This window comes from Monodon monoceros, unplaced genomic scaffold (assembly GCF_005190385.1).
Source record: "Monodon monoceros isolate NGI ecotype Baffin Bay Population unplaced genomic scaffold, NGI_Narwhal_1 Super_Scaffold_15, whole genome shotgun sequence".
In the NCBI taxonomy this organism is placed as follows: domain Eukaryota; kingdom Metazoa; phylum Chordata; class Mammalia; order Artiodactyla; family Monodontidae; genus Monodon; species Monodon monoceros.
Genome location: NW_021703771.1, coordinates 72820615 through 72844099, shown reverse-complemented (window position 1 = coordinate 72844099; position 23485 = coordinate 72820615). Strand labels below are relative to the sequence as shown.

The 23485-nt window shown below is 51.7% G+C and overlaps 1 protein-coding gene across 4 annotated transcripts in view; it reads left to right on the top strand.

The window, feature by feature from the left end:
• ZC3H12D (zinc finger CCCH-type containing 12D) overlaps window positions 1–15589 on the top strand; it is a 45479-nt gene extending 29890 nt beyond the window's left edge. For all 4 annotated transcript variants that reach the window (XM_029223926.1, XM_029223925.1, XM_029223921.1 and 1 more), the window contains 4 exons: window positions 3575–3714; window positions 8459–8693; window positions 11670–11776; window positions 12966–15589. In XM_029223926.1, coding sequence (XP_029079759.1) covers window positions 3575–3714; window positions 8459–8693; window positions 11670–11776; window positions 12966–13666 — 1183 coding nt within the window. In that variant the 3' untranslated portion in view covers window positions 13667–15589. The remainder of the gene's footprint in view (window positions 1–3574; window positions 3715–8458; window positions 8694–11669; window positions 11777–12965) is intronic.
• The last annotated feature ends 7896 nt before the right edge of the window (window positions 15590–23485 follow it).

Here is a 23485-nt window from a genome sequence, read left to right as displayed (position 1 = left end):
ACACTATCCCACCCCTCTAGGTGGTCACAAAGCACCGAGCTGATCTCCCTGTGCTATGCGGCTGCTTCCCACTAGCTATCTGTTTTACATTTGGTAGTGTATATATGTCCATGCCACTCTCTCGCTTCGTCCCAGCTTACCATTCCCCCTCCCCAAGTCCTCAAGTCCATTCTCTACAACTGCGCCTTTATTCCTGTCCTGGCAGGCGGATTCTTAACCACTGTGCCACCAGGGAAGTCCCCCTGTTGATATTTTCTCCTTACTGTTTGCATAAGCCTCACAGCTCAGCGACAACGGCCAAAGGGCTATTTTCTCTAAGCTGGAAGACCCTACAGATCTAGGGGGGTGAGGCCTGGTTCCTGATACGTCACTGGAGCTACAGGAATCTAGAGTTCTCTTGAATCTCCACAAAGCCCAACTTCTAACACCATTGATTAACATTTCTTTTTTTTTTTTTAAAGAATTAATGACTTCTTACCATATGGTGTCATATACTAAGACTTCATGATGTTTTCTTTTTTAAAAAAATTTTATTTATTTATTTATGGCTGTGTTGGTCTTCGTTTCTGTGCGAGGGCTTTCTCTAGTTGTGGCAAGCGGGGGCCACTCTTCATCGCCGTGCACGGGCCTCTCACTGTCGCAGCCTCTCTTGTTGCGGAGCACAGGCTCCAGACGCACAGGCTCAGTAGTTGTGGCTCGTGGGCCCAGTTGCTCCGCGGCATGTGGAATTCTCCCAGACCAGGGCTCGAACCCATGTCCCCTGCATTGGCAGGCAGAGTCTCAACCACTGCGCCACCAGGGAAGCCCCTGATTAGCATTTCTAAGACTCCCTTTTTTACTTTATAAACCTGGACCTATCCTAATCCTCTCTGAGAAAGTAGTGGAAGAAGCCACGCACAAGAGAAAGCACAAATGTGAAGATCTGATGTGTTGGCCTTGCCTGGACGTGGAGAGGATGCGAGGGCCATGGGGACCCTTGGCTCTCTAAGCACCCAGCCCTGCCCCTCCCACCTCCCCTTCGCCTGCTCCACGGGTTGCAGCCGCACTGTCCTCTTTTAAGTCCCTAGACACGCAAGCCTTTCCTGCACCAGGGTCCTTCCAGCCAACCCTTCCCTGTGCCTGGGCTGCTTCTCTTCTGGCTGCTCATAAGACCTGTTTCTTCTCAGTCATTCATTTCTTCAGCATGTTTTTATTGAGCCCTTACCAATTATGAGGCACCACCATGCTAGGTGCTGGGAACGACGGGTAGCAACAAGAACCTATGCTCTAGAAAGGGGGAGGCCCAATTCATCCCGTGGGGGAGTGTGCATGTCCAACTGTGATAAGTGCCAGGAAGGACAAGGATGGTGCTGTGAGTACTCCTAACAGGGGAATCTGACGGAATTTAGAGGTGAGGGGATGCTTTTCCTGAGGAAGTGACGATGAAGCCGAAGGAGGAATGGGCTGGGCTGAGAGGAGTGGAAATAGTTGGTGCAAAGGCCCTGTGATGGGAGTGAAGGGAGATGCATGGTCAGGACAAAGGGCTGAGGGAGTGCCGGCGGCTGGGTGGAAGTTGTGAGCAGGGGGTGAGCTAGTCTTGAGGCCAGACCACGGCCGAGTCCCACTGAGTCTGCATTCTCAGTATCTCAAATCTATGTACCTGTCTCCCTCTCCAGCAAAATGCTGCTGACCTCCACTCATGAAGTCTGAGGGGTGTTTTCAGGCTTCACTGGCCCCTCAGAGCAGCATTTGGCTGCCTTCCTCCCGAGGCTTCCACGGTGCAGCCTCTTCTGCTTTACCCCCTTCTCTTCCTTTTTTTTTTTCTTGCGGTACGCGGGCCTCTCACTGTTGTGGCCTCTCCTGTGGCGGAGCACAGGCTCCGGACGCGCAGGCTCAGCGGCCATGGCTTACGGGCCCAGATGCTCCGCGACATGTGGGATCCCCTCCCGGACCAGGGCACGAACCCGCGTCCCCTGCATCGGCAGGCGGACTCTCAACCACTGCGCCACCAGGGAAGCCCCCCCGCTTTTTTTCTGAGAGATGCCTTTGTTTCTTTCGTTGGTTGTCCTGCTCTACCTGCAATCAGCTGCTCGGTTCCAGGGCTCCTTCAGGTCCAGCCCCTGGATGCTCACTCTCTGTCCAGGCAATTCTCTCCACGCGGTGGCTCCAACTGGTGTTTAAACAGATGACTCACATGTTTTATCACCCAGACCTCTCTTCTGAACCCTAGCTGTTTATTTAATATTTCCACTTAGAGGTCACCAAGGCTCCTCCCAACTTGCCATGTGTCCACGACCAAACTCAGGATCGTTTTCTCTAAATCCTGTCTTCCTCCCAAACAAAGTCTGTCTCAGGGAGTCCTCCATCCCCTTATACAAGTCAGAAGTCTCCTCAGTGCCTTTTTCCCTATCACCCCTGTACCCAGTCAATCACCACATTCTGGAGATACTACCTTCTAACTATCCCTCAGGTTCACCTACTCTTCACCACCACCAGCTGGGTCCAGGTCACCATCAGGTTTTGCTTTGATGACTACAACTGCTTCTTAACTGGTGTCCCCCCTACTCTGGATCCTTCCAACTTACTGTCCTCTGTGCTGCCAGGTTGAACTCTTTGAAACATACATCAGATCACATCTCATCACATCACATATACCCCCCGGTCTTAAAATCCTAAAATCTTTCTACAGCTTCTCATGGTTCTTAGGAGTAGATAGATCTTCTAGCTCCTAAGACCCTGCCTGGTCTTTTTCTTTTTTTCTTTTTTAATTTATTCTATTTATGTATTTGGCTGCTCTGGCTCTTAGTTGCGGCACGTGAGATCTTCGTTGCAATATGCGGGATCTTTAGTTGCAGCATGTGGGATCCAGTTCCCTGACTAGGGATCGAACCTGGGCCCCCTGCATTGGGAGCACGGAGTCTTAGCCACTGGACCACCAGGGACGTCCCCCTGCCTGGTCTTGAGCCTCCAGTCACACTACTCTCTCCTTCCTGCCTCCACTGATGGGTGATTACAGTGGAATTTGTGGGGCACATTGGCATCCTAACTTGGACTTGGGAAGACCAATATCACATTGACAACCCTCTCTCTCTTTTTTTTTTTGTTTTTTTTTTTTTTTGCGGTACGCGGGCCTCTCACTGTTGTGGCCTCTCCCGTTGCGGAGCACAGGCTCTGGACGCGCAGGCTCAGCGGCCATGGCTCACGGGCCCAGCCGCTCCGCGGCATGTGGGATCTTCCCGGACCAGGGCATGAACCCGTGTCCCCTGCATCGGCAGGCGGACTCTCAACCACTGCGCCACCAGGGAAGCCCTGACAACCCTCTCTTGATCCATATTAGCTTCAGTTAATAAGAGGATCTTGTCTATTAATCCTTGGAATGCACTCCCCTTGGAGCCGGAGACCTTCTACATATTATCACAAACTAATTGGTTCCAATTAAGGGATATATTTTGTGCAAAGAATGACCTATTTTTAAAATGCAGATTTGCCTGATTCCCTTTGATTATGAGACTATGATCCAGGCTATTCCCAGGAAAAGTCACTCTTGAGGAACCCTTCCTGTTTCTCTGCAGATGTCTTTGTTTTCTCATTGTAGTCATGGAAATAAAGAAGCCTTCTCTTGCCGGGGAATCCAGCTGGCTGTGGACTGGTTCAGGGACAGAGGACACACCTACATCAAAGTTTTTGTCCCCTCCTGGAGGAAAGAACCACCAAGATCTGATACCCCGATTAGAGGTATGCTGGAGCAGGTACATTCTCAAGAGGGACTATACACCTTTCCTCCACAGTACTCCTGAAAATCACAGTCAGTTATCTGCTTACCGCTTGTTTGATGATGTCTGTCTTCCTCACTGGACTATAAGCTCCATGAAAGCACTGACCATGAGTGTGCCCTGCCGGAGCCCTGTCACCTAGCGTAACAGCTGGCATATAGCAGGCGCCCAATAAATAGTTGTTGATAGATAAATGAACAAAGTATTTACTCTTTTAGTGTGAAAGATTAAGTTCCAAAAATAATAGAATCTTATAACTTTTAACACTCTGCAGAAAGATTGGGTCTGCATCCCACCCCTAGTAGGATACAGGAACTGAAAGAGGCATCCGTTTGGTCCAGTGATATTTATTAACTGAATATCTAGTTCAATCTCTTCATTTAAAAAAAAAACAACAAAGGAAAACGAGACCCAGGGAATTCTTTATTTTTAATTCTTATATCAGCTAGGAATATTTTCAGCTACAAATAATAGAACAGGTGGTTTAAATAAACAGGGTTTTTTGTTTGTTTGACTTTCTTATAAGAAGTCACATGCTGAGCCACTGCTGGTATCATGTCAGCCAAGTCCGCAATGTTGGGGCCGACCTCTTCGTGATGCTGGCAGGTTTCATTGACTTCTTCTTCCAGCCTTTTAACCAAAAGTTGCTGGTTTTGTTTTCAGTTCTGTCAGTGGTTACCAGTTGCTTCTTCTTCTCTTTCGGATTCTGTTTTTTAAGTAAAACGCTATTCTTGTTTTACAGATACGGTATCTTCTTGACTATTTCTATACTAATACAGACTTTAAAAAAGTTCTCTGAAGTTCCATGAATCATATTTATTTTTTCTGGGGTCAGTTCTGTTTGTTCATCTCTCTCTTTCTCTCTCTTTGTGCTGTTAAGTCTTCTTCTCAAAAGTCTGGTGATCCTTTGCTTGTCAGTGTTTACTTGTGAAAAAAGAACCAGATTGGTTAAATACGTACCTGTGCAGTTGCCATGGGCTTCCTCTCCTGGTATTTGGATCTTTCCCTAAAAGGTAGGACTGACCATTGAATGTGCTGAGCAGGAGAGCTCACTTCAGCACACCCTGCGCAGAGCAGGCAGGCAGCTGGATGCCTCTGCCCACCACACATTCCAGTGCCACGAGGATGATGGTTTTACTTTAGGAGGTCAAAGGCCACATGGGAACCTCCTCCTTCCTAGTTATATCTTCACTTTCCATACAGTGATAGGGACCAGAAAGGGTGGATGCAGCTGCCCCATGGTAGCCTTTCAGTTAATAATCCGACTTCTGCTGACTCGCCACTCCTGCTGGAGAGCGCTGGGACTTTGCAGGGAAGGGGCTCTACCTCCTCTTCAGCCTCCATGCACATCTGGGCTGTGGTTCCCTTTGTACTGTAGGATCAATATGATCCTACCTGCTTGCTTGCTTTCTTTCTTTTTTTTTTTTTTGCCGCGTGGCATGTGGGATCTTAGTTCACTGACCAGGGATCAAACCCAAACCCCCTGCATTGGAAGCATGGAGTCTTAACCACTGGACCGCCAGGGAAGTCTCTGATCCTACCTGCTTTCTGTCTTCCTAAAATTTGTCAAAATCCTGGGTTTGCTGCTGTCCCCAAGCCCATTTTTAATGTGCTTATGGATTCCCTACCCCTTCTGTACTGCTTCCCTTCTCTTTCAATGGGATTATGAGAAGGAGGGGGGATGAACACTTGTGTTCATCATGGACCAGTTGTCCCAGATTATTCTTTATGGTCTGAACATGGAGAATGGTGGCTTTCAACAGCTGTGCAATGTTGTGCAATATATATTGTGCGATACATAATGGATAAAGAGTAGGGAATTCACTCTGGGGTAGGGAAGAATTTTTAAACAAGCCACAACAAATGCAGAGAGACAGCGGAAAGAGTCATAAATTTGCCTACATTACAATAAAAGCTTCCGTTCATTAGCGAATACCACAAAAACAAGAAAACGAAAAGACAAGCCTCAACCTGGGAGAGGCCATATATCACATATCCCTGATGAAGGATTCCTGTTGGAATCTATAGGGAACTTATCCAAATTAATAAGACCAAGACAAAGGACAAATATATAGAAAAATGTGCTAAGGCACGAATAGGCCTTTGACAGAAGAGAAAACACAAATGGTCAATAAACATATGAAGAGATGCTCAGTTGTATTAGTGACCAGAGAAATGCAAAATAAAACCACAGCAAGAGGCCACGTTACACCCACCAGACTGGGAAAAATTAAAAAAACCTGCAAATGCCAAGTGCTGGCAAGGTTGCCTTAGACGCTGTGTTGGGTAGTAACTTGATATAACTACTTTGGAAAACAATGCAGCGTTACCTTGTAAAGTGCCTTTCCCTACAACTCAGCAATATCACTCCTTAAGACAGACCCTAGATGTACCCTTGTCCTTCTGTACCAGGAGACTTCTGTGCAAAACTGACAGTCATGACATGGCCAAACCTCATGCACACAATGTTCAATGAGGAAAGAAGTCACCCAAGAGTATGTGCAAGGTGATTCCATTTGTGTAAAGTCTGGAGGCTCATAATCACATTGGAAATTGTCCTTTTGAAGGGTACATATATACGCATTTAAAAAAATAAAAGCAAGGGAATTATAAACACAAAGTTCTCAAAATTGGGTTATCTTAAAGGGAGTGGAGGGAGATGCAAACTTCGAGGGGCAATGGGGACTTCAAAGCACGGGCCATGTTCTATTTCTCAAAGGGAGTACCGCACACATGGCATTTAACTAATGAATTGTAGTTTTAAATTGAAGTATAATTGACTTACAGTATTGTATTAATTTCGGATGTACAACGTAGTGATTCTGTTGCAGGAAAAATGGGACACAAGAGGATAGTCATGTCTGAGGTCTTGAGTGAGTCCTTGGGACAGACGACCAAGTGAGGGTCCTTGGCTTTGGGCAGGAAAGAATTCTAGAGTGAACCATAGTAAAGTGAAAGCAGGTTTATTTAGAGAGCTACACACTCCATAGACAGAGTGTGGGCCATCTCAGAGGGTGAGAGCCGGCCCTGCGATATGGAGTGGTTAGTTTTTATGGGCGGGGCTAACGAGTGGGAGGAATATTCTAACTGTCTTGGAGAAGGGGCAGGGGTTTCTAGGAATTGGGGCACCCCTACTTTTTGGCCTTTTATGGCTAGCCTTGAAACTGTCATGGTGCCTGTCATAGTGTCATTTAGTCAATGAATTACAATAAGGGTATAATGAGGCTCAAGGTCTAGGGAAGTCTAATGTTCTGCCATGTTGCACCTAGTAGGTTCTAACCAGTTTTTGTCGCATCCCGTTCTTCTTAATGGTTGTGTCATTCTTTCAATAGTTGTGTCCTTCCGCCTTCCCTCCTGTCTCAATTCGATATTTTTATACATTACAAAATGATCAGGGCTTCCCTGGTGGTGCAGTGGTTGAGAGTCCGCCTGCCGATGCAGGGGCCGCGGGTTCGTGCCCCGGTCCGGGAGGATCCCACGTGCCGCGGAGCAGCTGGGTCGGTGAGTCATGGCCGCTGAGCCTGCGCGTCCGGAGCCTGTGCTCTGCAACGGGAGAGGCCACAACAGTGAGAGGCCCGCGTACCGCAAAAAAAAAAAAAAAAAGATCACCACACACACGGCTTTGAAAAAAAATTATTCTTTGTACCATACATGCATTATGCACTTTTGAAAAGTCTGGGAACCATGTCATATAGGAAAGGACTGAGACATGGGGGACGAGGACGAATATGCTAATAATCTTCCACATGCGGAGTAACTGTTTCGTGTGGAAGGGATTTCTTTTGTCTCCGAAGGCAAAACTAAGATCAAAGAGTAGGCCGTCCAGAGATGCAGATTTTAGCTCCTGCTAAGAGACCTTGTAACGTCTGCAGCTCCCGGGACACACTCCCTCCTCCCTGGCTTCTTGGGGGCTCTCCCCACATGCGCTGGTCCAGTCGTCCCACAGATGCTGTGAGGCAGGTGCAGGAGTCATCTTCCTCATCTTATAAGTGCAAAACCTGATGTTCAGAGAGGGGTGAAAAACCCGAGAGCTGGCGCTAAGAGCGGAAGGTAGGCTGCAGATTCCTAATCCCGGCCTCTCTGCGTGACATTCTTGTGTCCCTCAGAGCTGTCAGTTGTGGGCTGCTCCGTCCTGAAGGTGTCCCAGCAGACTCCTGTGTCATGGGAGGGGGGGCAGTGGTTCTCCGCTAAGGGCCCCGGCAGCACTCTTCCAGGTGGATGCAGGGCTCCTGGTAATTCCTAAGTGCCGGGATTCTAGTTAAAATAGGGATGTCTTTCTCCAGAAGAAGGCCTCTGTGTCTACCGTGGGAGGGGCACGGGGCAGGTAACCATCACAACGACAAGAGCTGTGGCTTCACTCTTCCTTCCAAAGTGCGTCTCCCTGGCTGGGCACCATCCTCAGGGCTCCCGTCATGACGCAGGCAGGACAGAAGCCAAGAGCCCACTTGACCTCAGGCTGCTGGCAAATTCCTCTCGAGACCTCCCTGCTCTTCGCCTGCTAGGCTGGGCCATAGGGGAGAGGGGGAGGGGGGAGGGGTCTAGGGGAAGGGGGAGTAGGAGGACGGAGGCGGGGACGGGCGGGAGGGGCGAGCTGATCAGAGAGGAGCCCTGAGCTGCCGGAGCTGCTCCGGAGTTTAGGACGGCTCTGGGGGTGGAGAGTCCCTCGGAGAAAGCGCTTCATGCGGTCCCCGCCCTGCGGCCCCCAGAGCAGCACGTGCTGGAGGAGCTGGAGAGGCAGGCGGTGCTGGTGTACACGCCGTCCCGCAAGGTGAGCGGCAAGCGCGTGGTCTGCTACGACGACCGCTACATCGTGAAGGTGGCCTACGAGCAGGACGGGGTCATCGTCTCCAACGACAACTACCGCGACCTGCAGAGCGAGAACCCCGAGTGGAAGTGGTTCATCGAGCAGAGGCTGCTCATGTTCTCCTTCGTCAACGACCGGTGCGTGTGGCCCGTGGGGTCCCGGGGCGGGTAGGGGGCGGGGCGGTGACGGGGCCCCCCGCGGGGCTTAGTCACGGGCTCAGAGCCCCCCTGCCCCGGGCCGCCCGCGCCCCTTCCCCGCCGCACATCTCTCTGTTGGCCCTCTCTGCCTCCTCTCTTTCGTGACCAGATTTCCCCCACGGGGCTGTCTTGTCCCAACTGTCCTGTGACCTTTCTGTTCCCACGCCCACATCCAGCTGAGCCAGCGCCCAGGTGCCTGACGCATGGCCTTGGGGGGACCTTTCTTTTGTTTTTATTTTTGAAGAATTTAACATTTCAAATAAGAGCACTGGAACTGTCATCATGGGGTGAATCTGAACTTTGTTGCACTCCCTTTCACTTCTTTTATGCTTTTGTCTGTTTTTTTTCAAAGTTTTGAATTACGGATGGGAGTGGGCACCATCACCTTTTCTTTGGGGCTGTAAAGATCTTGGAACTGTCTCTGTCTTAATACGTCTTGGTTGACACTTTCAAGAGAATCTGGTTGGTTCATCTGTCCCCTAGGGTGTTTCTCCTGGGTCAGCTCCCCCCGGACCAACCAGCTACAGCGAAAGGAGGACGAAGTCAGGGTCACAAAGCACAGACCAGTTAGCAGGTGCTGGGTGAACAGTTAGCAGGTGCTGGGTGAGCCCCTAGACGGGGCTGAGGTGGGCAGGGTGTGATGGCTGGTCCACTGCAGGTGTCCTGGGGCATGCTGAAGAGCCTGGCAAGGTGGGCGTGGTCACAGGGTGGGACAAGATGGGAGGGCACAGCAGGCTGGGACGTCACTCCCATTCCGATTTCTGTTCCAGGCATGGTAGCTCGGTCCTCATTCTGGGCTCTCTCACTGGCTTGTAGGAATGTGGTTTGGGACAAGCTCCCCAACTCCGTGAGGGCAGGGACTGTATGTGTCTTATGTGCCACAGCTCCAGCCAGCCTGGAGCATCATAGGCACCCAGTGACTAGTTGTAGATTACTGAGTGAGTGAGTATAAATGGCTGCAGCCCTTGGGTAGGGAAGATGGGGAGACAGAGGCCACGTGGCTGCTGTATCAGGCCACCTGCACACGGCAGACCAGCCCCTGACCTGGAGCCTGCGGGGCTGTGTGTGTGGTGGGAAGGGCTAGGGCTGCGGGGCTGTGTGTGTGGTGGGAAGGGCTAGGGCTCTGGAAGCAGCCGATGAGGTTTCAAACTGAGGTTCTGCCACTTACTGGCTGTGTGTGGTGAGGAAAGCTCTTAACCTCACTGGGCTGAATGTTCTTCACCTTGAATAATCTGCCCTTGGATCAGTCACACTTACCTCTGAGATGGTCGTGAGGACCAGAGAGGACTGTATGTACCCCTAGTGGTAGCGGTTATTCTCAGGCCAGGCCAGGACATGTGCCTCCAGGGCATACTGCTGCCCCCACTACCCCTTGGCCCACAGCCAAGGAGGCAGAGGTACCCTCCTAAGCCCCAGGGCGGATGGTCACAGCAGCTACTCCGCAGTATCCCCCATGGTCATTTCCACATTCAGGAGGCTGGAGGCTCCCTCTCTCTGGCTCAGGCCCGGAGGAATCTGGCAAGGCTGGCACCATCGGATCCCGAAAATCCTCACTGAGTTCTGATGGATCATGGCCGCCTCTGACCTGGTGACAGCCTGGGGTCCAGGCCAAGTCCTCTTGACACACTGGCCTCTGCTCAGGGCCTGCCCGAAGGTCCCCCGACTGCCAGAGGGCAGAGCCTGCCGCCTGCCTGTGGGCAAGGACGCTCGCCCCGTGCCCAGGGCACGTCCATAGGGCCCTCCTGGCCCAGCTCCCGGCTGTGAGGCCCGGGAAAGAGCAGGAGGTGACGGCTTTGGGAACTTTTAATAACTGCACTGGGTGGCTCCCTGGATTCTTGGTCAGGGCCCAACTCTGAGAAGCCGGCTGTGTAGCTGGGATCTGAGCCACGGAGGCTACCCGGGACCAGGGATCACCCAGCTCGGGGCCGGCCTGGGGGATGTGGTCTGCACGGTGGGACCCCAGCGTGACCCTTGACATTAAGGGGGAAACCAGCCCGTAAATACAAGCCCCCGATCAGAATGCACTCCCTCTCTAGTGGAACCTTTGTATGACCTGGAAGTGCCTCCTGGGAACGAAAGTATTCATATGAAAAGTGGATTGTGCTGAACGAGGGAGTTTCCCTTCTGAGGAAAGTTGTTTTCCCTTTTGAGCTGCGGGCGTCGAGGATGCATTCCCTTCCTCCTCAGACCAAAGCCAGGGAAGGGAAGGGGCAGGCGGGGGGCAGGGTGGTGTCAGAGAGTGACAAAGTGACCCCCGCCCATGGTTTGCAGAGGAGGGTGGAGCCTGCGCTGAGCCCTGGGGCTGTCAGCACCTGTGTGCAGGCTGCACCCGGATCCGCTTCTTCGCTGACCCACCAGCTGGCGTTTTGAACTCTGTTAATTTTCATCCCCAACCTGAGAGGCCCAGACCTGTGGGGCAACACAGGAGAAATGGAGCTCCCAGGACCAGAGAGTCCCCCAGGCCCCCCGGAGGTCTCCAGCCTTCTGTTGAGGACATTGGAATGCAGCTTAGAGTCGCTTTCAGACTAGGCCCCAGGGGAGACCTAGTGCAATTATGCTTCAACTTTAGTGGATAAAAATGATCTGGGAAGTTGTTAAAATGCAGATTCCTGAACAACTTGAGGTTCTGATTAAGCAGGTCTGGTGTGAAGCCCGGAGCCTGCATGTTTCCAGGAGTTGCTAAGTGATTCTGGCATTGCTGACTCAGCAGGAGAAAAACTTGGACAAGGCCCAGGGGCTGCTGTCCTGGGATCTGTCAGTGCTGTGCTCTGTGCGGGTCAGTGTGGAGCTGTGCTGCTCTAACACGCTGTGACAACCCCTGGGTGGGAGGAAGAGTCCTGGACGGCAAGAGACCTGGTGCTGCCCGCGGCGGGTCTCTGTGGGCCTCGCAGTCACTCCCCTGTGCTTGTCTTCCAGGTTCATGCCTCCTGATGATCCCCTGGGCCGTCGGGGACCCACCCTGAGCAACTTCCTGAGCAGGAAGCCAAAGCCCCCAGAGCCGTCCTGGCAACACTGCCCCTATGGTGGGTAGCGCCCCACGCCTCGTGGGCCCTGTTCAGGTCAGAAGCTCTGGCTGGGTGGTCCGCAGCCTGGGTTCTAGCCCGGCTTCTGCCCTTAATCAGCTGTGTGACCCCGGGGGAGGTAACTTACCCTCTCTGGATGGCAGTTTCCTGACAGGGTTATTGTAATGGTGAACTGCCATCCTGGACCCCTGTTGCATGCAGTTTGTGAGGGCTGGATGCAGGGGTCACACACAGAGCAAAGTCATATCCAGGGAGCAGGGATGCTGTGTGCACCCCACACTCTCCTTTCTCAGTCCCTCCCCTGGCACCTTGTGCCCACATCCTGCCCCACAGTCTTACCTAAACCCCTACCTACCCTTAGGGACTCTGGTTGGTGCTATCCATTAAGAATTAAGGATTCTATCCCAGAGCCCTCCAGGGACGCTAGCTTTCTAGCCAGCTCTTTCACTAGCTTGCTTTGGGCAAGTTATTTAATGTCCCCAGGCCTCGTTTTTTGTGCCTATAGAAGTTTAAGATGCCGTAAGTGATACTCAGAGTCATTTCTTGTTAGAATTAAGGTGATCACACACACACACACACACACACACACACACACACACACGTTCAGGTGGCCCATCCTGTTCCCTTCCACTCTCAGAAGGGCCCTGGTTTGGATGATAAATTATTTGATCACCTCTGTTAAAACAGTCTGTAAGGGGAGGGCAATGATTAGCACAAGGGATGTGGACAGTAGGGTAAACTGAGTCAGCACTGGAGGCAGAATCCTATGTCATGAGCGCCCACTCCCAACCCCCCGCCACTAGGTTGGCCGGATCCACAGTGTCTCTGGGGAAGTGGAGGCTGAATGAAGGTCATTGGATCCAGAGATTTGGTCTCAGTCCCTGGTCATGGGAACTTCCAGACAACAGTCCCCCTGCGCTGGGCGGGTAACACTGGGGTACCGTGTCCAGTGGGAAATACCACGAGGAGTAGGGTGCCGCACCCTCATTCGTCCTGTCTGCGCCCCAGGGCACTTCTCCCCACCTCGTCCCGCCCTAAACCTGACAAGTCTGCAGCAGGCCCCGGGGCCTTCCCGGAGGAATCTCCAACGAGAAAGGCCGCGCAGGGCGGGCACTGCCCGGACCACACCGGGCCTCCCCACCCAAGGTCTCTCACCAGGAGCCCTCTCCCCCTGCCCCGCCCCTTCCAGGCAAGAAATGCACCTACGGCATCAAGTGCAAGTTCTACCACCCGGAGAGGCCGCACCACGGGCAGCTGGCTGTGGCCGATGAGCTCCGCGCGCAAACGCTGGCCTGGCGGGGCGCGGGCGGCGAGGAGGCGCAGCGGGGGAGCGCGCGGGCGGCCGACGTGGCGACTCTCGGAGGCGTTTTCTCGCGGCTCGTCCTCAGCGACGACCCGGGGCCCCTCTGCCCGCCCCCTCGGGGCCCCGGCAGCGGCCGCGCGCCCAGGCCGCCCTGTCCCGACAGGGTGGCGCCCGGGCCCGCGCCGTCCCCGCCAGTGCCGCCCGGCCTCCAGAGCCCCCGGAGCCCACCGGGCCTACGGGGCGGATACCGCCCCGGCGCCCCGCAGAGTGACCGGCGCCCCCCGCGCCGGCAGCCCGCCGACCCGTGGGCCCTTCCTCCAGGGGCCGGCTGGCTCCTGGGCCGCTCGGCCTGGGCGGGGTCGCGCTGGGATGAAGACGCCCTCAGGGGGGCTTCAGGGTCCGTGCCCCAGGCTGCCGCCCCCGAGGTGGACTCGCGTGCCAGGGCACGCACCGTGCTCTGCAGCACCTTCCCGCCCCACCAGGTGGACAGCGTCATGGCCCTGTTCCCCGAGCTCTCCGACATCGCCAGGCTCATCCTCCTTATCCAGAGGTTCCAGAGGTCCGGTGCGCCCGTGGGGAAGCCCTGAGGAGCTCATCGAGGCCACCACATGTGCTGTCCCAGTCTTGCCTTGCGACCCCACCGGGCTGGTGGCCGTGGTCAGCCGGCATCTGGGCTGGCCCACCCTGTGGAGCCCCCTTTCCTTTAAAGATGGTCCGTTCTCTGGAGGAGGCCAGCTTCCTCACCCTCTGCGGTGCCCACGGTGGCACTTGGTGACCTTCCCTGACCACACAGGGGCTGCTGCTGGAGGTCCGTGTTCTGCAGAATAAGGTTGCCTTCCATAGAGGGAGTGGTTTCTCGTGCCTGAAGACTGCAAAGGCCCACTAGGGCTCCAAGGGTTTGTCCAGAACACTCCAGGGCTGTTTTGGTCCAGCTGCAACTGGGAGCCACAAGTGGGTCCCAAGATCAATTTAGTGGGTGACACCCGAAATAGAGTGGAAGAGAGACACACCCCACATAATCAGGCTAAGTGGGAAACTCTCCTTTGTTAGCTATGGGTGTGCCTGTATGCCCTTGGCAGCCATGGCCAAAAGGTGGAAAACTGGTAAATGGCCTTGAATTTCATCACATCAAATCACGTTTGAAATAGGTAGTCAATTGGCTGGTGCAGATGTTGGCATCAGGAGGTTTTCACATGAGCTGTTTCTAACCTCTTGAGGGGAACCCAGTTCTAGCCTCCACGTGTGGGCTCCACTTGTCACTCTGAGATTACGTGGCTGTGCTGGTCTGTGGGGGTGTGGCAGGGGCATCTGGCCGGGGCCCTCACACCCTTCACACACGCACACCACACACGCAGGAACACGGCACACACATGCACACACACACACGCCCCTTGACTCAGGGCTAAGCGTCCCTGTTTTTCAGCCGTCCATCACGGCAGTTTCCAGCCCAGGCCCTATACTGGCCAAGCCTTCTGAGCTACCCCTCACAGCTGAGCCCAAGCCCTGTGAGTCAGGACTTTTGCTCAGAAACCTCTGGGGGGTTGGTCAGAGCTGGGGTGAGCCTCAGTCATGGAGGTTTCTCGCCACCTTCAACCATGGCTGTTTCTCCTAGCTAACTACTGCTTTGAATTTTGGGGGGAAGGGGCCCACTCATTTGCAAAGGACAAGAGATGAGACAGTGCTGCCAGGACGCGGGCCCTGAGTCCTCAGGGGCCCTGGCATCTCTGGGTGGCGTCCACCCATTCACTCAAGGTTATGAGTCCAGCTCACAGATCTTGGCTGGTTTGTTCATGAGGAGAGTGTGAGGTACCTCCCAGTGGAAAACCAGCTCCCAACCCAGGCAAGCCTCCTGCAGACTGGCACGTGCTCCCTATGGGCATGGCTGGCACAGCCTGGCGCACCCCCCGGAGAATCTGCTCCTGCCCCCTTCAGTGGGGTAAATGTTTCCTTTGGAGATACAGAGACCTTGTGTCCCCTGTGAGCCCTTTCATCTTTTTAAACCAGATTCTTAGTGCGGCTTAGGTCAGATCTCTTCCTCACCTCTTTTTTTCCCAAAGACGACACCCACAATTGTATCTTAATATTTTGGGACTGCAGTCCTGAAGAAGACCCACTCTTTCTAGGCAAATTGGATTCCCCTCATGGTGGTGTGGTTTTTTTTTTTCTTTTGACAAGACAAGCTTTATGTTAGAGCTGCTTTTGTCTCTTGGGTCTGTGTCCTGACTTGGAATCGTTGCATTGCTGATTTACAGTTAGAAATGTTTAAACTGCTTCCTTTGAGGACAAGTTTGAGTTTTAGTAAGCTGTAAAGCTATTTTATTTGGTGCACTGTGATTAAGGCACAAAAACAAGTGAAGAAACAGCACATTTCAATGTAATCCCCTTTGGAATTCTTTCCAAAGTCTTGGTATGTCTTTGTGACACAAAACATGAATGGGATGGGGGTGAATGAAATGTTCCTAGTTGCATAACTATTACTGTGCTCCAAAAATAAATCAGTTTTACCCACACCTGGACTCTCCATTGTCAAATTGTATGTCAGTTTCCCTTGTGTCAGCTTTTCCCCCCCAGGGCGGTTTTCTCACGTTAAATATTGTGGGTGTGAAGGCTGAGGTTATAGCTGCTTTATTCAGTGTTATTCCCCCCTTGGGGGAGGTGGGGAGAGGGCTGGAATTCACCTTTTCCAGGAGAAGCAGTGAAGCCCGAGGCAAGGACGTGCCTTTGCTGGACGTTCAGCAGGCTGTACCCGAGGACACAGGCAGAGTCCTCCGTCACTCAGATCTGAGGCTCCCCTTGCTGGACTGTTGTTTGCTATGTGGTGTAGCTTTCTCAGAGGCCTCTGGAAGCTGGTTTGAGACACAGTTGCAGAATGTTGGGGGTTGAGGGCTAGAAGCAAGAGAAGCCACTCCTGTTGTCGGCATTGTTCCAGGTCAAGTGAATCCCTGCTCTCAGGATTTTACAGAGAGCTCAGATGGGGAGCAAATAGACAACTCCCAGCTGGCACGGGTATGGCTCCCTGCCTCTGGGAAAAAAGCCTCCTGTGGGAGAGAAGAGCATAGGGGAAGGGGGTGAGTGGAAGGGTTATTAAGGAGTGGGTGATGGGGGAGGGGGCCCTGGGAACTGGAGCAACGAAGTGGAATCGCAAATCCCACCATGAGGGAACGCATGGAGCCAGGACCCTGTGCAAAGTTAACTCGTGGGGCCCTATGTAAAATCAAATAGGGCTCCTTGTTCAAAAGTGATGAAGAATTTCAAGACATTGGCAACTGAGCATTGAAACGAGCATGGGGCCCTTCTAAGTGCCCACCTCTGATGCAAGAGACTGAAGAGGGGAAGTCGGGGGGATTGGGCAAACTGCACACTGGATTGGCCACTTCCAAGTGAGTACCAGATGTACGTAGGGGTGGCTCTAACAGGGCAGCAGGCATGCCCATTTGTGTCGGGCAAGGTGGTTTTTTACAAGCAAGGCTCACAAACCAAATGGCGGGAGGCCAGGATGGAGGCAGCTGTGAGGTTGACTGAATTTAGGGGCTCGAGCCCTGTCAGGACTCTCTCATCTGTTTTCTTCTATATGTGCGATCATTCTCTCCCTTAAGATTTTCCCTGCACTGTGAAAGCCATTCTGTTGGCAGACAGGCACATATCCTTCTGGCTAAAGGACTCAGGAGGCAGCCTCAGAAAAATCCTGGGAAGAATTCTGATTGGCCTGGCTTGGATCACATGTCCATCCCAACCAGCTGCTGTGAGGTTCTACCACTGGTTCACTGGGTCTTAAGTGCACACTGATTATCAGCTCATACCTGAACCCAGGTAGTTTGTGGGGAGTTGGGGATGGTGAGTGTTTCCCTCAAGGAAGCGGGGACAGTGTCCAGGCAGACAAAACAAATGCCCCATGCACAGCAAAGCCAATCTACTGACACTGGGCTGTGGGGAAGGAAAGTACAGCATTTATTGCATGGAGCCAGGCAAGAAGAATGGGCAGCTGGCGCTCGAAAGACCTGAACTCCCCAATGGCTTTCAGGCAAGGGTTTTAAAAGGCAACATCAAGGCTGAGGGTTGCACAGTACATGGACAGTTTTTTGATTGGTTAGTGGTGAGGTAACAGTGTGATATTTCAGTAATCTCAATCATCAACCTTCTGGTCCAACCAGTCTAGGGTCTACGTGTTTGTGGTCAGCAGTTTTCACTTGGTGGGGTCCTGGCTTCTGTAAAAACAACTAAAAATGTGAGTCAGAAGTTTATCTCCCTCAGGGAGAAACTCGGAGTCTTGTGATTCTTTTATGGCTGGACTATTATTTAGGTTATTATTACTTTTTTGCTTCACTGCTTTTCCTTTGTTTCTGCTTTTTTATTTCTCTAATCATTAACTGCTTGGGCCTGTTCTTTGGAACTCAGGGAAGGCCTAGGAGACTAAAGCTTTCTCTACAAGCAAGAAATGGGGAACACAGGGCGTCTGTCACTGGGGAAGGTCCCTGTGCACCAGGACTTAGGACGTCCCCACCCTCCTCCACCCCCAACACTGGCTGCACCCGAGAAAGGAGCTGCTGTATTTATTCACTTTCCCCTTAGTCACATCCACAGACAGCAGATGGCAGAGCTTTCTGTGGGAGGAAGTTGGGAGGCCCTGCTGCTACGGCACCCGAGGTATCATTGTGTTCATCTTGCCAGTCCTGGGACTGTGGCCAGATGAGCACTTAGGTGGGAAGCCTCCAAAACCCCTGCAGGGGAGGAAGCGCCTCCCCAGAGTCTCAGGTGACCTGGGTCCCTTTCAGTCACTTCTGAGCTGATGCCCTCAGGAAGCCTTGGGATCACGGCCGCTCAGCCTAGCAGCTGGCAGCCAGGCTGAAAATGAGGGGCTGAGGGCCTGACCCAGCTGGGGAATTACTTTGTTCTGAATTCCTGGGGAAACATCACCTGTGTGTCCTCGTGGAGGAATGACATACCTATCCCCATGACAGAAACAGGAAAGGTGCTGGGTAGATAGAGGCGAATGGGCACAGCGCTCAGAAACCAGCTGAATGCTGTACTTATTGACTAGCTGACTGACTGACAGACGCAGACTGGCTGACTGACAGACAATGATTGGTGGATTGACTGATACTGAGAGACACTGACAGGCTGACTGAATGACTGACACTGGCTGACTGATAAGATGGAAAGTGTGGTCAGCACCTGTAGCTGTGGGGAGAGATCACTCAAATAGGATTTGAAAACCACAATAGTTTTGACTCTATCTGAAGTCACCTTACTCTTGTCTTCAAATCAAGGGCATGCTTGACTTACAAGCCCTATTAAACCTCCGAAGTTCAGATTCACCCATGCCATTCTTGATGAGGCAGGTTATGGAGGCATTTTTTCTCCAAAGGAAAAATGGGAACGTCTCTCCTTGCAGCAGTGATTTCTCCCGAACAGGCCCTTTTCTCTCTCTCTGACTGTTTTTAGCCCCCATTTGCTCAGAACCTCTGCTTCACACAAAATCACCTGCTCAGCAGTCCTCTGGGTGCCGTGTTGTGCTCGATCACGACGCCTTTGCTCTCCCACCGCCCTTGACCTCCTGCCCCCCACCCCTGCCCTCAAACCTCCCCAGCCTTCATGCTTCCTCCACAAAGCCTGCCCGGCCATCCCAGCACCTTCTGCTCAGATGGCGTCCTGCTGTCCTTTCAGGGGCTGGACGTTTCCCATCTGCTCCACGGCGTCCTGGCTCTGAATGGTGATTGGCGGCTCATCATTGAACTCTTTCCTTGTATTCAGGCTGGACGTCCCCAACAAGACCACACACACTTGGAGGGTTGGGACTCTGTCTTTAACCTTGTCTCTCCATCAGCCCTGAGGTCAGGCAGTCAAGGCCAGAGAGGTTACGTTACAGAAACAAAACGGTCCCTAATCCCAATGGCTAAGACCCCAGGGCTCGTTTCCCCACTGTGCTCTGTGTCCGTTGTAGGTTGGCTGGGGCTGTGCGTGCACAGACCGCTCTCAAATGGGCACAGACGCTTAAAGCTCCTCCCAGGCTCATCACTGCTCTCGTTTCATTGGCCAAAACAAGTGATATGACGACACCTAACTCCCCAGGGGCCGGAAAATGCAATTCTACTGTATGTCTGCATATGGTAGGCACATTTGTAGAACAGCACTATGACAATTTGCCTGCAGTGGCTTAGAGAGATGTGTCTGTTGATTGAAAACCTCAGTGGAAGGAACGAATTAAATGAAGCATGGTACATCCATTTAATAGAATACTGTAAGCCACTGAAATGGTACCGTAGGAGGATGTTGATGACATAGAAAATGTTGAGCATACATTATGAAGTAGAAAAGTAGATTATAAAAAGAATGTACCATATGATCTATCTTTTTTGTGTAAAAAATGCATATTTATAGAAAAGAACTAAAGGAAATTTACTAGAAGTTCAAGAGAATATATCCGGGTGGGGGGATTATGATCACAGGTGGCCCTCTCCTCTTTTTGGTCTCTATAGTTTTCTAAATCTTCTATAGCTAATAACTTTGGTAACAAGAAAACAATTTCTTGCTAAACAATGCTGCCTTTAAAAAAATAATAAAAGTGCACATTCATTATAAAAGATCCAGAAAATTCAGGCATCTTGAATTGACATTTGATAACACCAAGGTGTAGATCCTTCCAGATCTCTTTCCATACATGCGTGCATATTTAACTGAAAGAGGGTCCTCATGGGCTAGGGCCCGGGTCACACCTGGCTGATGTCAGTGACATCACAGTCCAGGTGAGCAGAGCCTCATGCTGGTTCCACTGCCAGAGCGTCTCGTGCAGGCCCTGGATCCCTGGAAGGTTGAAGGATCTGGGCAGGCCCCGCCCAAGCTCTATGTCTGCCGGCTGCAGTGGCTGTCGCACGAAGACCTTTCGGCACCCTGGGCCACAAACACTTACATCTGGGATCGTGCTATTGCGGGGGAGAGGGGGCAGCTCTCACTGTTCAGCTGATCGCCTGGGAGAGGAGGAAGATGCACATTTCCCATTCTCTGTTTGTGTTCTTTGAGTTGATTCAGCTCCAGGGAATTTTTCTGGCCAAGGCATTTTTCAAATAACTCTTCACAAACTATTTGGTGCAAATACAGTTGATTTGTGGCTCTGCTGACCTTTGATTTGTTGGCAAGTCCCTGCCTGGGGCCCTGGGGAAATTTCCCTTTGCTTGTTTACCAAGAGTGGTTTAGGAGCTGCAGTGCCAAGAAGGGTTCCCTAGCGTTTCCGCCCCGGGACCTGACCACGTGGCCCCTGCCCTCAGGGCTCACACCCTGGTCGGAGCTCAGCCTCATATCTCATATGGAGAGGCAGTTGTCCTTTGGACTCGCTGGACCACGTCACTCATAGTCTCCGGCTTTTAACCCCTTTCCAGAAGCCCCCGAGGAGATTCCCAGCGTGCATCTCACCGGATGGCTGCCGCCTGCAGCCCCGCTTCGTCCCCCGTGTCTTCCACACCTGCTCTTTCCTCGCTGGGAGCTGAGGCACACGACTTTGTATTGATTCTGATGGGTCAGCTCATTACAGAGTCTGGGTGCACAGCCAGGGCCTGTGGTGCCCATGGACTCCGGTGGCCTGGGCCTCCTTCTTGGGTGCTGTAGGTGAGGGCTGTGCTGGAGCCATTGCGGCTGGTGGACCAGATGTGGTGCTTTCCCATCAGGATGGAGCTGGAAGGAAACTCCCAGGGACTCCCTTCCTGGGAGGCTCGCTCAAGGCCCAGGGGAGCTTTCGGCCCCAGGACCCTTCCGGGCAGGGACCCATAGTTCTCTTCTTTGCGAAGGAGAAAGCATGGCTGTCTGCTGGGACCTCTGGGGACCTGGAGGCCATAAGGAGTGGACAGAAGCTTCGGGAAGGCGGGAGGGAGCTTCTTAGGGGTCCACCGTGTGGCTGCAGCAGTTTGCTTAAGTCAGTGACCACTTTCATCACGGGGACGGACGGTCATGTGGAAAAGTGCGCTGTTCTCACTGAAGGAGTGAGGAGAGCTGGGGTCGGAGGGCGCCTTGATGAGGGCTGGACAGCAGGTAGCAAAGACCAAATTGCTCCTGGTGCAGGGGCTGCCGTCCCCTGTGATTTAAGGGAGGCTCCAAACAGCTCCAGAGAACAGAATGGAAAACAAAACAAAATGAAACCCTGTTTAGGACAGCTGATTGTTGACAAAGGTGCAAAGGCAATTCAGTGGAGAAAGGATAGTTTTTTAAACAAATGGTGTTAGAGCAATTGAATGTCCATGTACAAGCCAAATCAAAACAAAAACTCAAACTCAGATCATTTTCTGAACTCGTGCCATATACAAAAATTAAGTCAAAATGGGCCGCAGACCTACATGTAAAACCTTAGACTATAAAACTTCTAGTTTCATGTCTACAAAAACACATAGACATCTTTTTGACCTTTAAGACAAAGATTTCTTAGGTACAAAAGCATGATCCATAAAAGAAAATTTTGGTAAATTGGACTGCTCTTCGAAAGATGCTATTAAGAGAATGAAAAGATAAGCCATAGACTGAGAGGAAACATTTGCAAAACATGTACCTGCTAAATAACTTGTGTCCAGACAATATAAAGAACTCTTGAAACTCAGTAATAAAACAAACAGACCAATAAAGATACTGAATAAGACACTTCACCAAAGAAGATGTATAGATGGCTAATAAGCACATGAAAATATGCTCAACATAATTAGTCGTTAGGAAAATGCAAATTAAAACCACAATGGGATACCGCTACACACCTATTAGAATGACTAAAATAAAAAAGATAGACCATGTCGAGTGTTGGCAAGGAAGTGGAGGAACTGGAACTGTGTCACTGTTGGTGGAATGTACCATCAATAAAATGGTACAACCACTTTGGAAAACAGTTTGGCAGTTTTTAAAAAAGTTAAACACTCACCTGCTATGTGATCCAGCCGCTTCACTCCTAGGTATTCACCCCAGAGCCATGAAAGTGTATATCCATATGAAGACTTCCACATAAATTTTTATACCAGCTTTTATTTGTCATAGACAAACACTGGAAACAACCTGAATGCCCATCACCAGGTGACTGAATAAACAATTTGTAGCATAACCATGTGATGGAATGCCACTAAGCAGGGGAAAGGAATGAACTCCTGGTATGTGCAACATGAATGAATCTCAAATGAGGCTGTGACAGAAGCTCATCACACAAGAGTACATAATGTATGATAGCATTTATGTAGAACTCTAGAAAATGTAATCTGATTTCTAGTGCCAGAAAGGAGATGCAACTTTACCTGGAGATAAGGGAGTGGGGAGGAGGAGGAGGGAGGGGTTACCCAGGGGCACGAGGAAACTTGGGGGCCGTGGATACATCATCATCTTGATTGCAGTGATGGTTTCGTGGGTGTATACACGTGGGTGTATACACGTGGGTGTACAGATCAATTGTACACTTTAAATATGTGCGGTTCGTAGTATGTTAATTACATTTTAGTAAAACTCTTTAGAAGAAAAACAAAAACTGCATAGAAACGTGTTCCCAAAAGAACTAATTCTGGAGGGTCTGATGTGGAGCGGCTTTCACTGTGAGTCTTGTGAGTTGGGTCCCAGCCTCACCCCGTCGCCTCTCTGTCCCGCACAGAGTCCAGCAGGAGGGGCCCCTGCCCTGTGTGTCCCCATTGAATGAGGTGGGTCCATCTAAGGCTCAGGGGCACGTGGGGGCTGGTCTGTGGAGAGACCGCAGGGCTGCCGGGCCTTCCGTGGAGCACAGGGCCCTGTCCTGGCTGTTCCCAGGGCCCACTCCTCCAGGTAGGTCCCCTTGTGGCTGGGCTGCTGGACCGCTCTCCTGACCCCCGTCCAGTCCCTGCTCTGCTGTCCAGGGCCTTTTTCTCTGGCCCTTCGTGGACACCTTAGTGGAGGGGGGGGGGAGAAGTTCCTGAAGGTGGCAGCCCTTCTCATTTCAGGCCCGGCATTGAAATGCCCTGGAGATTTGGTGGAAAGACAAGGAACGTGGGGCACAGGCAGCTTCTTAAATAAGTGCTCCAGGAACAGCTGGAAAATGGGAGGAGCAGGGAAGGGAGAAAGTGACAGCAGCAAAGGAGAAAGCACGAGAAAATACCAGCTTCTCAGTTCTGTCCGTTCACCAGAGTACCAGTACTAGTGTTTACTTGGCACTTCTCCTTACTTGATTTTACACCTACCCATTTTTTTTTTAACATCCTTATTGGAGTATAATTGCTTTACAATGCTGTGTTAGTTTCTGCTGTATAACAAAGTGAATCAGCTATATGTACACATATAGCCCCATATCCCCTCCCTCTGCGTCTCCCTCCCACCCTCCCTATCCCACCCCTCTAGGTGGTCACAAAGCACCGAGCTGATCTCCCTGTACGATGCAGCTGCTTCCCACTAGCTGTCTATTTTACATTGGCCTACCCATTCTTTTA